Below are 15198 nucleotides of genomic sequence, written 5' to 3'. Positions count from 1 at the left end.
TAATTTCATGGCTGCAGTCACCATCTGTAGTGATTTTGGAGCCCAAAACAATAAAGTCTGACACTGTTTCCACTGTTTTCCCACCCATTTCCCATGAAGTGATGGGACCAGATGCCATGATCTTAGTTTTCTGAATGTTGAGCTTTAAGCCAACTTTTTCACTCTCCTCTTTCACTTTCATCAAGAGGCTTTTTAGTTCCTCTTCACTTTCTGCCATAAGGGTGGTGTCATGTGCATATCTGAGGTGACTGATATTTCTCCCGGCAATCTTGATTCCAGCTTGTGCTTCTTCCAGTCCAGCGTTTCTCATGATGTACTCTGCATAGAAGTTAAATAAGCAGGGGGACAATATACAGCCTTGACGTACTCCTTTTCCTATTTGGAACCAGTCTGTTGTTCCATGGCCAGTTCTAACTGTTGCTTCCTGACCTGCATACAGGTTTCTCAAGAGGCAGATCAGGTGGTCTGGTATTCCCATCTCTTTCAGAATTTTCCACAGTTTATTGTGATCCACACAGTCAAAGGCTTTGGCATAGTCAATAAAGCAGAAATAGATGTTTTTCTGGAACTGTCTTGCTTTTTCCATGATCCAGCAGATGTTGGCAATTTCATCTCTGGTTCCTCTGCCTTTTCTAAAACCAGCTTGAACATCAGGAAGTTCACGGTTCACATATTGCTGAAGCCTGGCTTGGAGAATTTTGAGCATTACTTTACTGGCATGTGAGATGAGTGCAATTGTGCAGTAGTTTGAACATTCTTTGGCATTGCCTTTCTTTGGGATTGGAATGAAAACTGACCTTTTCCAGTCCTGTGGCCACTGCTGAGTTTTCCAGATTTGCTGGCATATTGAGTGTAGCACATTCACAGCATCATCTTTCAGGACTTGAAATAGCTCAACTGGAATTCCATCACCTCCACTAGCTTTGTTCGTGGTGATGCTTTTTAAAGCCCACTTGACTTCACATTCCAGGATGTCTGGCTCTAGGTCAGTGATCACACCATCGTGATTATCTGGGTCGTGAAGACAATTAAGAGCATTTCTATGCACATCTGGCCTAATCCTTTGGATTAAAAACATTTTAAATGCCTTACAGATTGTTTCCCATCTAAATAGCTGAGCCCTGTCCCTCTGTTGGCTTCTCCGTTCCAATATTGAAACTGGAACAATGCTAGGTAAATAGTTAGGTCAGGGCATGATATGATTCACCTGGGGCACAGGAAGCTGTCCTAATAATAACTTTCTTTGAGGACTTACTAGGTGCCAGTCACTTTATACATGTTGGCTTATTTTATTCTTAAAACAAACACGTGAAGTAAGCACTGTCACCTTTTTTTAATATTTATTTATTTACTTGGCTCCCCCGGGTCTTAACTACAACATGCAGGCTCTTGAGCAGTGGCATAGGAGACCTAGCTCCCTGACCAGGGTTTGAACCCAGGCCCCCCTGCATGGGGAGTGCAGAGTCTTAGCCACTGGACCACAGAGAAGTCCCACACATTTTAAAAGGATACTGAAGTCTAGAGATGTTAGCCATCTCACCCAAAGTGACACAGTTACCAAATGGTAGACGTAGGAGTTAAACCCAGAGAGTCTGAATCCAAAGCATAAGCTCATGTAAACCACTCTGTATTATATTAAAAAGCAAATATTTAAGACATTTGCCTTCTAAGGGAAAGAGAAAGAGAAAATCTTTGCATTCTCTGTGTTGTAATTCTCTGTGGGCTTCTCCAATGGCTCAGCCAGTAAAGAATCTGCCTGGAATGCAGGAGACACAGGTTCAGTCCCTGGGTAGGGAAGATACCCTGGAGGAGGAAATGGCAACCCACTCCAGTATTCTTGCCTAGAAAACCCCATGGATGGAGGAGCCTGGCAGCCTACAGTTCAAATGGTCACCAAGAGTCAGACACAACTGGAGTGATTTAGCACGCACGCATGTAACTGTCTGTAATACTCTGCCTTCCTCCTATGCATTTAATAATTATTTGCTGACATCATTTGTCCTGTGGGTTATTATTGTGATCCCAGGTCTGCATCTTGTCGTCGTCCATGGGAAACATGTCCACATCTAGGGCCTGGAATGGCTCGTCGGTGACCATGTTCATCCTCCTGGGGTTTGCAGACCATCCACAACTGCAGGCCCTCCTCTTTGTGACCTTCCTGGGCATCTACCTGGTGACCCTGGCCTGGAACCTGGCCCTCATCTTTCTGATCAGAGGTGACACCCGTCTACACACGCCGATGTACTTCTTCCTCGGCAACCTGTCCTTCGTCGACATCTGCTACTCTTCCGCAGTGGCTCCCAAGATGCTCTCCGACTTCTTCTGGGAACGAAAGAGCATTTCCTTCCTGGGCTGCGCCGTTCAGTTCTTCTTCTTCGTGGGCGCAGGTCTAACCGAGTGCTTCCTGCTGACGGCGATGGCGTACGATCGCTACGCAGCCGTCTCCAGCCCCCTGCTCTACTCCGCCGTCATGTCCCAGGGCCTCTGTACACGCTTGGTGGTTGGAGCCTATGTCAGCGGCTTCCTGAGCTCCCTGGTCCAGTCCAGTTCCATATTTCGGCTCCCTTTCTGCGGACCCAACCTCATCGACCATTTCTTCTGTGACCTCCCCCCAGTCCTGGCACTTTCTTGCTCCGACACCTTCTACAGTGAAGTGGTGAATTTCCTCGTGGTGGCCGTTGTTGGGGGAACGTCATTCCTCATCCTTCTTGTCTCCTACGGTCACATAGTGGCTACCGTCCTGAAGATCCGCTCGGTGGAAGGTCGCAGGAAAGCCTTCCACACGTGCGCCTCGCATCTGATGGTGGTGACTCTGTTGTTTGGGACGGCCCTTTTCATGTACCTGCGGCCTAGCTCCAGCTACTCGTTTGGCAGAGACAAGGTGGTGTCTGTGTTCTACTCACTGGTGATCCCCATGCTGAACCCGCTCATTTACAGTTTGAGGAACAAAGAGATCAAGGATGCCCTGTGGAAGATGCTGGGGAAAAAGAAAGTGTTTTCCTAGGTCATGACTGAAGACATATGTCTCCAAACTGCCAGAGACCTGGCATGATAGCCTCTGCCTGTGTCTTTAGGTAAGTGACATGTTGGTGTGCATCTTGAAAATGGAAGCACTGCTTCCATGTTTTCTCACCTTTGCACTTGGTCATCTGTCTACTGACCCCACCATGGATCGTCGAAAGGACAACCTATGGTATAGCACAGGGAGCTCTACTCTGTGCTCTGTGGTGACCTGAATGGGAAGGAAATCCAAACAAATAGGGGGTATATGTACATATATCAGGCTTCCCAGATGGCGCTGGTGATTTTAAAAAACCTGCCTGCCAATGTAGGAGATGTAAGATACGTGGGTTTGATCTCTGAGTCGGGAAGACCCCCCGAAGGAGGGCATGGCAACCCACTCCAGTATGCTTGCCTGGAGATCCCATGGACAGAAGAGTCTGGTGGGCTGTCCATGGGGTCACACAGAGTCGGACAGGACTGAAGAGACTTAGCATGCATGTAAACATATGACTGCTTCACTTTGCTGTACAGCAGAAACACAACATTGTAAAGTAACTCCAATAAAAATTAATTTTTAAAAAAGAGAAAGCGATTACTTCAGAAAAACAAAAAGAAATTCCCCAAGTAGCCTATTCCCCTGTAATACCCATTCTCACAATGGGTATTACAACCACAACCTTTTATGAGGTACCTGGTGGCTCAGACGGTAAAGAATCTGCCTGCAATGCTGGAGACCTGGCATCAATCCCAGGGTTGGGAAGATCCTCTGGAGGAGGGCATGGCAACCCACTCTAGTGTTCTTGCCCAGAGAATCCCATGGACAGAGGAGCCTGGTGGGCTACAACCCATGGGGTTGCAAAGAGTCGGACACAACTGAGCGACTAACATTTTCACCTTCACTTGTTCAGTTTATAGACTCTAGACCCTCCATTTGATCTCATGAGAGCCCTACCCAGAAGCAGAATAAAATGTAGCATGTACATCATTTTATCTGAAGAATCTGCAAGTATGAGTTTACTATCACAGCTGTAACTAATTACCACCAACCTAGTGGCTTAAAGCAATATAGATGTATCATCTCATAGGCGTGTAGGGAAGAAGTCTTTTGGTCGTGGATGGCAGGGGGGCAGAGTTGGGGGCGTCGTGCCCGACTCTGCAACACCGTGGACTGTAGCCCTCCAGGCTCCTCTGTCCATGGGATTTCCCAGGCAAGGGTACTGGAGTGGGTGGCCATTTCCTGCTCCAGGGGATCTTCCCGACCCAGGGATCGAACCTCATCTCTTGTGTCTCCTGCACTGGCAGGCAGATTCTTTACGACTGAGCCACCAAGAAGCCCTTACACTAGTCTACAACTTCCTCAGGGACAGTTACCGACTCTTGTTCAGTATTGTTCTTTCAGAACCTACCACGGTGTCTGGCACACACTAGGGACATATCAAATATCTGTTTGATAAATGAATTATTCACTGTCCCTAGTAATGTTGGCTTTTGCAGAGTATGGTGTTAATATTATTTCCTTACAGTGTGGCTAACAATGAATCTCAGGGTCTGGTGACTGGGACGGAGATTGTCTCTGCTTTTAGAAAATGTAAATAAGAATGTGTCTTCGACACCTCAGAGAGTGATTAATTTGTGAAGCTGTGGATTTTTTGCAAATCCTTCCTTTGTAGAAACATTCAAGGGGTAAATGTAACTAATCATTTGGAAGGGTGTGGAGAAGGCAATGGCACCCCACTCCAGTACTCTTGCCTGGAGAATCCCATGGACGGAGGAGCCTGGTAGGCTGCAGTCCATGGGGTCGCAAAGAGTTGGACATGACTGAGCTACTTCACTTTCACTTTTCACTTTCATGCATTGGAGAAGGAAATGGCAATCCGCTCCAGTGTTCTTGCCTGGAGAATCCCAGGGACGGGGGAGTCTGGTGGGCTGCTGTCTATGGGGTCGCACAGAGTCGGACATGACTGAAGTGACTTAGCAGCAGCAGTAGAGAACCAGCTGCCTAAATGCCCTTCTAACCATAGACTTGGAAGATCCCTCCCCTATTGTCTAGAGCTGCCGGGAACCGGCGGTGAGGAGCTCCACTCGTGGCAAAGGTCATGAGGAAGGAGGCTATACAAAGGCAGGATCGAGCCTCAGGAGTCCCCCTGGAAATTCTCGAGCATCTACCCCCAAAACCAGAGTCTGCCTACTTTCTGCTTTGTGCTCTCACCTACACCTCTGACTTTACGGGGGGCTGTCCCCCACTACCTCTCTCTGAAAAAAAAGAGTTAACTTACAGCTCCAGTTAATAAAGTTCCTGGGTGTGATAGTGTTTCAACCTACAAACTCCTTTGGAAGTCCTCTAGCCTGCATGAATAGGTTTTTCTGGCCACATGTGATTGTTCGGAGCCTCCCAACTGTGAGAGGCAGGAGATGTTCTAAACTGTCTAAACACAGATTCTTTTGAGTAGTTAAAAGATTGATTAGAAATTATGTTGGTGAAGGGTTTTTCACTTGTTCGGCCAATGTTTGCTGCTAAGTTTCCATATCCCTTACCTGCTGTGTCCCTGGCAGTGTATTGATTAATATGATTGGTTTAAGTAGTAGCTTTATATGTTTGTAACCTTGGACCCTTGAGTTAATTCTTTTTCTTGTTATAGCCCACCACACCTTTGCTCTGTAGGAATGCAACTTTATCTAATGCTTTTGAGGGTGGCGCCTGACTAATCACCTTTAGAGAAAAATAAGTTTTCTGAAGAAAGGGTCTTAAAATGTTAACAGGCCTCTGGGCCAGAAGATGATGCAAATCACCTAAACTTTTGCATATGATAAGTTTGCAGGAAGAAAGCCTGGCTTACTGCATGACTCTACCCCTTCCCCCATTATCCTCTATGCATAACTTAAGGTATAAAAACTACTTTGGAAAATAAAGTGTGGGCCTTGTTCACCGAAACTTGGTCTCCCCATGTCGTTCTTTCTCTCACCTTCTGGCTGAATTATTCAGCCTCTTTTCTCCACTAAATTTCCTCACTGAGCTATCCTTATTTCAGCCTCTTTTCTCCACTGAATTTCCTCACTGAGCTATCCTTATTTCAGCCTCTTTTCTCCACTGAATTTCTTCACTGAGCTATCCTTATTTAACCACTCTTTATATCCTTAATTAACATTTAATTAAGCAATTGTTTCCTGATCCTCGCCGACGCTGTCCCCGCTTCGAATTCCCTGGATCCACCGGGGCTGGACCCCGGCATAGAGCTGTGGATATTAACAGGTTAATATTTCTGGAAGAGAAATTCTTAGAGGTTACAGCCTCTCTCCAATCTCTTTTTGTCTTCTCACTTCAAGTGAATGAATGCTAAGCTGCTTCAGTTGTGTCCAACTCTTTGCAACCCCATGGACTGTAGCCCGCCAGGCTCCTCTGCCCATGGGATTCTCCAGGCAAGAACACTGGAGTGAGGTGCCGTGCCCTCCTCCAGGGGATCCTCTCAGCCCAGGGATTGAATCTACATCACTTGCACCTCCTGCATTGGCAGGTAGGTCCTTTACCGCTAGCACCACTTGGGAAGCCCCCTCACTTCAAGTATCTGCCCACAAACACACACTCCCAGCATCAAGAGGAAGGATAAATGAGCTTCAAGTGTTCTGTCTCAGAGAGCAGCTTGGGGACTGGAAGCAGCTACATTTGCCTGATTAGACTGTATCCAAAGAATAATAAATGAAAATATAAAGTTGTTCGGGGACAGACTGGCTGGGAGTGGCTGCCCACCATCAGCTGGTATTTGCTCTGTGTGACTATGTACCACCCAGGCTCGTTTATGACCTCCTGGAACTCTGAGTCTCAGTCAGATGCAGGAACTTCTTTAACATTTCTTTTCCGGGCACGACTCTGGTTTTTCCTGCCTTCCTATAAGCTCAACCCAAATTCTCCCCTTTCTGCTTCTGCTCCTCTAATGGCATCCTCTGGTGAGTCTCCTGACCCATGTTTGAAACTTTGCTCTTAGGGAAAAAAAAAAAAAAAAAACTTTAAAAGAAAACATTTCTGAGGAGGTTGCCTGTTTTCAACCCCTCCCCAAAGAATTAGTAAGCGGCATATCCCAGGTGACTCGGTGTTAAAGAATCCACCAATGCCAGAGACATAGTTTTGACCCCTGAGTTGGGAGAAATGGCAACCCCCTCCAATATTCTTGCCTGGAAAGTTCCATGGACAGAGGAGCCTGGAGGGCTACAGTCCATGTTTTTGCAAAGAGTCTGACACAACTGAGCGACTGAGCACGTATGAATATATTCTCAGTACCAGGGAGATCCCTAATGTCCACATTATTTGCACCTTACTGCCTGAAATTCTGAAATTCATCTGTTTGTTTAAGGCTGGTCCCCTTTTAAAGTGCCAATGTTTCCTTTTTAAAAAAAGGATATTCTTTAAGTTTCATGGTCATTTCTTCAGAAAGGATCTTAAAAGGAAAGCTAAGATCTGTAGGCACCTAAGATAAAGGGAGATGCCGCAGCGAAAGAGGACAAGGTCCAGACCCGGAGGGGGCACACTCACGGACAAACGTCCCAACTCACCGTCTGACTCAACTCAGGTTAAAGAGCGCTGGTATCAGTTTATGCCATTTCATTCTCACAGCCGAGACACCTGTCAAACCCAAACTGGCAACCCAACTGGTCAAGCTCAAACTTGGCCACAAATTTTAAGACATTGAAAACTGGCAAGAGCTGATTACATAAGGTAATATATGCAAAACATCCTGGGTCTTGCACACCAATACAAATCTTCTGTTTTATCAGTTTAGGTGTGTTTATCTGACTGAAGAAGGATCAGGCCCCAAGATGCTTTCCACCACTCCCCACGATGCAGGTAAAAGGATTAGTGTTTCCTGACTGTCTGCTGTTCACGGAGCATTGGGCCACACACTTCACAGTTGCTCTTTGATATAATCAGCAAGGTGAACAGTTTTCAATGATCGAGGTTTGAATTCCAATGGTCGCCAACTCTGACAGTTGGTGGACGTCACTTATGCTCTCACATCTTCATTCTTAAATCTGCCAAGTTGACGCCACCACTCATTTGAAGTTGATTACTATTTAATTATCACATCTACTTTGCAAAAAAAAAAAAAAAGATGTGGTAATTAAATTCTATACATATATGCAATTTGTGTTAAATTTCCATTTCTTTGTGATCATCACTTCACAGTATTTACCAATATCAGATCATTATTTTGTATACCTGAAATTCATAGAATGTTGACTCAATGGACATGAGTTTGCATAACTCTGGGAGTTGGTGATGGACAGGAAGGCCTGTCATGCTGCAGTCCATGGGGTCACAAAGAGTCGGACACAACTGAGCGACTGAACTGAACTGATGTCAATTATATATCCATAAAATAATGTAATATCCAAAATAAAAACAAATACATAAACATAAAACAGTATAGAGGGGATTTTTTTAAAGGAACCAACTATATGTTTTCTGTAAGAAATCAGCTTTAAATTCAAAGACAGAGATAGATTAAAAGTAATGCAAAGGAGAAAGATAACACAGAAAGAAGGCTGGAATAGGTATAATAATTTGAGATAAAGCAGACTTTACAACAAGGAAAATTATCAGAGATTAAGAGTCTTCATAATGATAATGATAAAGGGGTCAACTGTCAAAGAATTCACAACAATACTTAATGTGTATACACTTAGCAACAGAATGTCAAAATATAAGAGGCAAAACTGATAGAAATACAGGGGAAAATAGACAAATCCACTCTATAGCTGGAAATATCAATATCCTTCTATCAGCAATTGATGGATCCAATAGGCAGAAAATCAGTAAGGATACAGTTGAACTGAACGGCACCATTAATCAATGGGAGCTAATTAATATAAAATATTTCATCTGACAATAGCATAACACACATTCTTCTTAAGCTCACATGGAACATCTACCAGGACAGATCACATTCTGGACCATAAAATGTTTTATTCTTTTCATAAATCATGCAGAGTATGCTCTAAGACCCCAGTGGAGTTTAACTACAAAGAAAGCAATAACAGGAAGCTAGATCGGAAAACTCCAATAGAGATACGTGTTGCTTAGTAACACTTTAATAACTCCCACTGCATCTGCAGCTGCCAGCTTCTCCAGTGAAAAGTACTTTTCCTACAAATACCTGACACTATTCCCCATGCTGACTGCTACATCGTTAGACTCCCGATCCCCTGTCTCAGGGAGCAATGTAGATGATGCGTCTGTCTGGGTGAAGATGGGGAACCTGGCCGGCTCCCCTTTCTAAAGAAAGGTAGGTGAGGGCATCCTGAAGGCACAACAGCAGGCAACTTCAGCGTGGCACGTGTGTAATTGTATGATTTGGAGAGTGTTCCATGTCCAGTCCCTGAAAAATAGAATATCCATGCGCAATTCTTTTTTTTACCTTTTTCTTTTGTGTGATAAAATAGAAGCAGTTACCACGGGTGTGCTGTGATGGTTTCAGGTGAGCAGTGCGGGGACTCGGCCACGTGCATTCCACGGGAAACCCTGAAGCAGGTGTGTCGTGTACAACCAAACGCCTCCGGCTGATTAAAGTCTGTTGCTTCTCAGGTGAAATACTAGGCTTCTCAAGACACATCCAAATTGGGTTATTGTTTGTATTAAAACATTCTGTACAGCCTGTTTGCGGGGCAGGAATAGAGAGATGGACATAGAGGAAGGACTTGTGGACACGGCAGGGGAAGGAGACGATGGGGCCAATGAGAGAGTAGCGTTGAGACATATACACAACCACGTGTAAAACAGAGCTGGGGCGAATTTGCTCTATAGCACCTGGAGCTCGGCCTGGTGCTCTGTGATGACCTAGAGGGGTGGGATGGGGTAGGGGGTCGAGGGAGGCTCAAGAGGGAAGAGACATAGGTATACTCAGGGCTGATTCACACTGTTGTATGGCAGAAACCAACACAACAGTGTAAAGCAATTATTCTTCAAAAAAATTTTTTTAAAAAGAAGGACTACTGTAAAATTCTTTTTTAAAAACTTCTAAAAACATTTACTGAGCATCTACAAAGTTTAGGAAAGTAACCAGCACAGTCCCTTTCTTTAAAAAAGAAATAGTGATTAAAAGCTAGCTGGGAGCAGGAAAAGAAACAGGATGATGTAAGGACATTAGCATTATGATAATATTATATAACGCTTTGAAGTTTACAAGGTACTCTCCTGTGAATTGGCATTTAGTTGATTTGCGCAGAAGCAAAAGTGAATAAGGGGTGAGAGAGGGAAGTTTAGATGAGACTGGAGATTAGTAAAGAAGAACAGTTTCTTGTTGGGTGACTACTTCATATCAGGTACTGGCCACCCACCCATTCATTCATCCATTCAAAAAGAGTTGTTGGATAACTGAGTTCTACAAGGCACCTGTGAGGTTACGAGACAGAAAGGCCACCATTCAACGTTAGCTCAATCTTGGGCCTGATCGTCTGTCCAAAACCTTTTAAGAGGAGCAAAGTGAAGTTGCTCAGTCATGTCTGACTGTTTGCGACCCCGTGAACTGCAGCCTACCAGGCTCCTCCATCCATGGGATTTTCTAGGCAAGAGTACTGGAGTGGGTTGCCATTTCCTTCTCCAGGGGATCTTCCGGACCCAGGGATCAAACCCGGGTCTCCCACATTGTAGACAGACGCTAATACCGTCTGGGCCACCAGGGAAGTCAGAGGAGCAAGGGGAATCATTTTAATTCAAAAGAGAAGCCAGCAGTAAGTATCTTTGATCTCATTTTCCAGAGATCTGATTTGGTGGATCCTAGATTCCTAGATGGCTCCAGCCAATGCCTCATGGAGCCAGAACACCCCAAAAGAATAATTAGAACTGTCACCCCCCCATCCCTCTTTCCTTAACAAGTTATCTTTCTTAGGACAATTTTACAGAGAAGGAAAAGAAAAATACGAGGAGCATAACATCAGAGTTCAAATTAATGGAAAAAATCTTTTACTTCAAGTTGTAATTATGTGTATGAGGGATTCTTCTCCTGATTTTTAAGATTAGAAGCCATTTACAGTCTTTTTATTTTTTGACTGGTAAGGAGTGGATATATTTAGAGAAAAACCCTCCACAGGCAGAGTATGGGGCATCTTGAAGGTGAGAGAGAGCCTACAGTCATTTCTTTAAATAGGAAACAATAGAATATCTTTTTAAAGTAAAACTACCGAAATCCAATTACCCACAGATAATGGTATACATCTTTCCACATTTCTTCTAGGCATGTAGTTTTTCTCCAAAAAATAAGATTATGTGATATATTCAGTGCTTCAACCTTTTATTAAAAAGAATCTTACCACATCTAAGAATAAAGTTCTACATTATAAATTTGAATGGCTGCAAATATTGAATTACTCTATAGTGCCATAACTTATTGAACCAATTTCATAAATCAGATAGTAATTTAAACTAATCTCTTCTAAACTTCACTGTGATGACCTTTCTTTGTACTCATGACATTAAGCATTTTGTTTATTCACATTTTAGCATTAATTCCTGGAGTAGAATTTTTGACTCAAAAGATTTGCAGATTTTGTCTTGACACATGCTTCCAGAATGACCTAAGAAAGTGTGTCCCTGTATACACTCCTATTAACCATAGATGGAGGTGTCTCTTTCTCCATATCCATGCCAACAATGGATCACTTCTTCATAGGCCGATCTTCTAGATGAGAAGTGGTATCTCACCACACTTTTAATTTGTGCTTATTTGATGAATGGTATGACCAACTCTACTTCTCTCTGAATCATGACCCATTTTTATTTTTAAATATCTATTTCTTACTAAATGATTAGAACTCTATATATCTAAAACATTAAGCCTATTTTATTTATTTTTCACGTATACAAAACTTGTTTTCTCAAGTTTTTTATTTTCCAAAACATGGAAATTCCTTATTTTTTACTGGAGTCTAATTGCTTTACGATGTTGTGTTAGCTTCTGCTGTACAGCGATGTGAATCAGTTATCTGTATACGTATATCCCCTCCCGCTTGAGCCTCCCTCCCAGCCCCCATCCCACCCCTGTAGGTCATCACAGACACTGAGCTGAGCCCCCTGTGTTATACAGCATCTTTCCACTAGCTATCCATTTTACACATGGTAGGGTATATATGTCAATACCACTCTCTCAATTCATCTTCATATTTTAATTAGCCAAATCTAATCATCTTCTTTGTAATGCTTACAAAGTTCTTCTCTTCCCCAAAAATAAAACAAAAATTACTTAGACTTTATTCTAATATTTTAGCTTATTTTTTGATGTTTATGTTCTTAAAATGACAAAATCAGTATTCCATCTCCCTAAGAAGTTAAAAAGTATTATCATTTATTTCAGCTCATAGTATCTACTTATAAAAAGAAATCAAGTATTCAAACACAAATACAATAGAGTTAGGCTGTTTGCTTCTTTCCCAGGTTCATAATTTATTGTACAGATTGAGTATCACATAATGAGTTGACATTGGAACTTAACAGATGAGGTACAGTTTAGAATCTGTTTATCTTGCTTTCACAGCTGGAGTTTTTGTTTTAAATCTTAACTTGAAGAATAAGACTATAAAAGCTTAAGTATAAGACTATCAAAACAGTACCTCCATATGTGTGTGTGCATATATGTGCATGCATGCACGTGCGTGCATGCGAGTGCGTGCTCAGCCAGGTTCCTCTGTCCATGGGTTTCCCAGGGACGGATGCTGGAGTCAGTTGCTATTTCCTCCTCCAGGAGATTGAACCCATGTCTCCTGCATTGTAGGCAGATTCTCCATCACTTGAGTCATCAGGGAAGCCTCTTTCTGCACTTGACCAGTACACAATTCATTCTCCCTGTGAGAGTGTAAGAGATGCAACAGTTTTTGATACCAGTGAAATGGACTGGGTATCTGCTTCTGGACTGCCACAGTTTCAAGCTTCCAGAAGGCACGGACTCAGGAGCTTGTGTCCTTCAGTGTAGGCAGCTGCCCCTCGGGCCCCTACGCTGTTTCTTTACAATATCTTCATCATCATTTAAAATTAGAAAATTAGCATATCCTTTGACCCAGTATGTCTATGTCTGGCTTTTCATAGGCACACAAAAATGGATTTACAAAATGTTGAGAGCAGCATTATTTGAAAACAGTAATTGGGGCCCAACCAAACCAACTAAGGGCTTCCCGGGGGGTGCGTTGTAAAGAATCTGCCTGCAAAGCAAGAGACACAGGAGACATGGGTATGATCCCTGGGCTGAGGAGATCTCCTGGAGAAGGAACGGCAACCTTCTCCAGGACTCTTGCCTGCAAAATTCCATGACAGAGGAGTCTGGCTACAGTCCATGGGTCCAAAAGAATCGGACATGACTTAGTGACTAAGCCACAACTGTAGAGCACGTGCAACTCTGCTCAGTGTTAGGCGGCAGCCGGGATGGGAGGGGCCTTGAGGGTTGAAAGAATTGTTGTATATGCAGGGCTGAGTTCCTTTGCTGTTCACCTGAAACTATCACATCATTAATCGGCTACTCTCCATTACAAAATAAAAAGTTAAAAACAAGACACAGCAAAAAAAAAAAAACACGCACTATGTGATCAATGATGTTGCTGCCTCAGGGCACCATGCTGCTCACCCTGACGTATCTTTTCCAAAGGGAGACCTGGGAGAGCGTGCTCTCCATCATGGGCCAGAGCAACCACACCAACGTGAGGGAGTTTGTCTTCCTGGAACTCACTCACTTCCGGGAACTGGAGCTGTTCCTGTTTGTCATCTTCCTAGCTGTATACGTCACAACCGTGCTGGGCAATGCCCTCGTCGTGGTGACCATCACCTGGGAGTCCCACCTCCACACCCCCATGTACTTTCTCCTGCGGAACAAATCAATCCTGGACATCGTCTTTTCATCCGTCACCGTTCCCAAGTTCCTGGTGGATCTCTTATCAGAGAGGAAAGCCATCTCCTACAATGGCTGCATGGCACAGATCTTTTTCTTCCACTTTGCTGGAGGGGCGGATATTTTTTTCCTGTCTGTGATGGCCTGGGACAGATATCTCGCAATCTCCAAGCCCCTGCATTACGTGACCATCATGAGGAGAGAGGTGTGGGTGGGCTTGGTGGTGGCTTCCTGGGTGGGTGGCGCTTTGCACTCCACTGTCCAGATTATCCTGATGCTTCCGCTCCCTTTCTGTGGCCCCAGCACCCTGGATGCCTTCTACTGCGACGTGCCCCAGGTGGTTAGACTGGCTTGCACCGACACCTTTGCTCTGGAGCTCCTCCTGATCTCTAACAACGGGCTGGTGACCCTGCTGTGGTTCCTCCTGCTCCTGGGGTCCTACACCGTCACCCTAGTCACGCTGCGATCCCACGCCGGGGAGGGCCGGAGCAGAGCTGTCTCCACCTGCACCTCCCACGTCCTAGTGGTGACTCTCCACTTTGTGCCCTGTGTTTACATCTACTGCCGGCCCTTTATCATGCTGCCCGTGGACACAGCTGTGTCCATCAATAACACGGTCATCACCCCCATGCTGAACCCCGTGATCTACACCCTGAGAAACCAGGAGATGAAGGCAGCCATGAAGAGGCTGCAGAGGAGGCTTGGGCCTTTTGAGAGCAATAAACTCAGATGAGCCGTCAGATTGAGACCCGAAATCTACTGTGAGCCTAGTTTGAGGTTTTCTCAGACTACGAGCCTGGGAATCAGAGACAGCTAGCTCTTTGTCCACTGCCATTTCTGCATATCCCCACAGCCACTAAGCTCTGTTAGACAGACAGACTCGAAGAACAAAAGGGAGGGATGAGATTGAACATCCGCTCTCAGGCTGGGGACGGGGGAGAAGTATGTGGTATAAAGCTGAAATCAATAACCCAAGTGCTATCTGTCCTCACTTTTACCATTTGTGGTTTGGAAATAACGCTGTCTACTTACAAGGTGGTTGCGAGGATGAAACGTGATCAGTGTGGAGAGGATTATGGTTGTAAAGGCGCACACGACTCCTGGCATTAATCAGGCATACAGTCTATGTTCCCTATGATCTGCATCTCTGTTGCCAAATATGCCTGTGCTGCATGTATGCGTACTAAGTCACTTCAGTCGTGTCCCACTTTTGCGACCCTATGGACCGTAGGCTGCCAGGCTCCTCTGTCCATGGGATTCTCCAGGCAAGAATCCTGGAGTGGGTTGCTAGGGGAATATTCCCAACCCAGGGATTGAACCCACGTCTCTTATGTCT

At 44.5% G+C, this 15198-nt stretch overlaps 2 protein-coding genes across 2 annotated transcripts; both read left to right on the top strand.

Annotated features, from left to right (window-relative positions):
• Positions 1–2056: 2056 nt before the first annotated feature.
• LOC113905171 (olfactory receptor 5A1) lies at positions 2057–3004 on the top strand. The gene has a single exon (XM_027562146.1). It carries the CDS (start codon positions 2057–2059, stop codon positions 3002–3004), a length of 948 nt encoding a protein of 315 aa, XP_027417947.1.
• Positions 3005–13650: 10646 nt separating this feature from the next.
• On the top strand, positions 13651–14595 carry LOC113905978 (olfactory receptor 4D6). Its single transcript, XM_027564013.1, has one exon. The coding sequence runs from the start codon at positions 13651–13653 to the stop codon at positions 14593–14595; it is 945 nt and encodes a 314-aa protein (XP_027419814.1).
• The last annotated feature ends 603 nt before the right edge of the window (positions 14596–15198 follow it).

The sequence above is a fragment of the Bos indicus x Bos taurus genome, chromosome 15 (assembly GCF_003369695.1).
Source record: "Bos indicus x Bos taurus breed Angus x Brahman F1 hybrid chromosome 15, Bos_hybrid_MaternalHap_v2.0, whole genome shotgun sequence".
Taxonomy (NCBI): Eukaryota; Metazoa; Chordata; class Mammalia; order Artiodactyla; family Bovidae; genus Bos; species Bos indicus x Bos taurus.
The sequence above is the reverse complement of the archived record's forward strand: the minus strand, read 5'-3'. Positions and strand labels throughout refer to the sequence as shown.

What these genes read in the sequence shown, in the direction of transcription:
- LOC113905171 (XM_027562146.1), top strand. Translation starts at nt 2,057, where the DNA reads ATGTCCACATCTAGGGCCTGGAATGGCTCGTCGGTGACCATGTTCATC.
- LOC113905978 (XM_027564013.1), top strand. Translation starts at nt 13,651, where the DNA reads ATGGGCCAGAGCAACCACACCAACGTGAGGGAGTTTGTCTTCCTGGAA.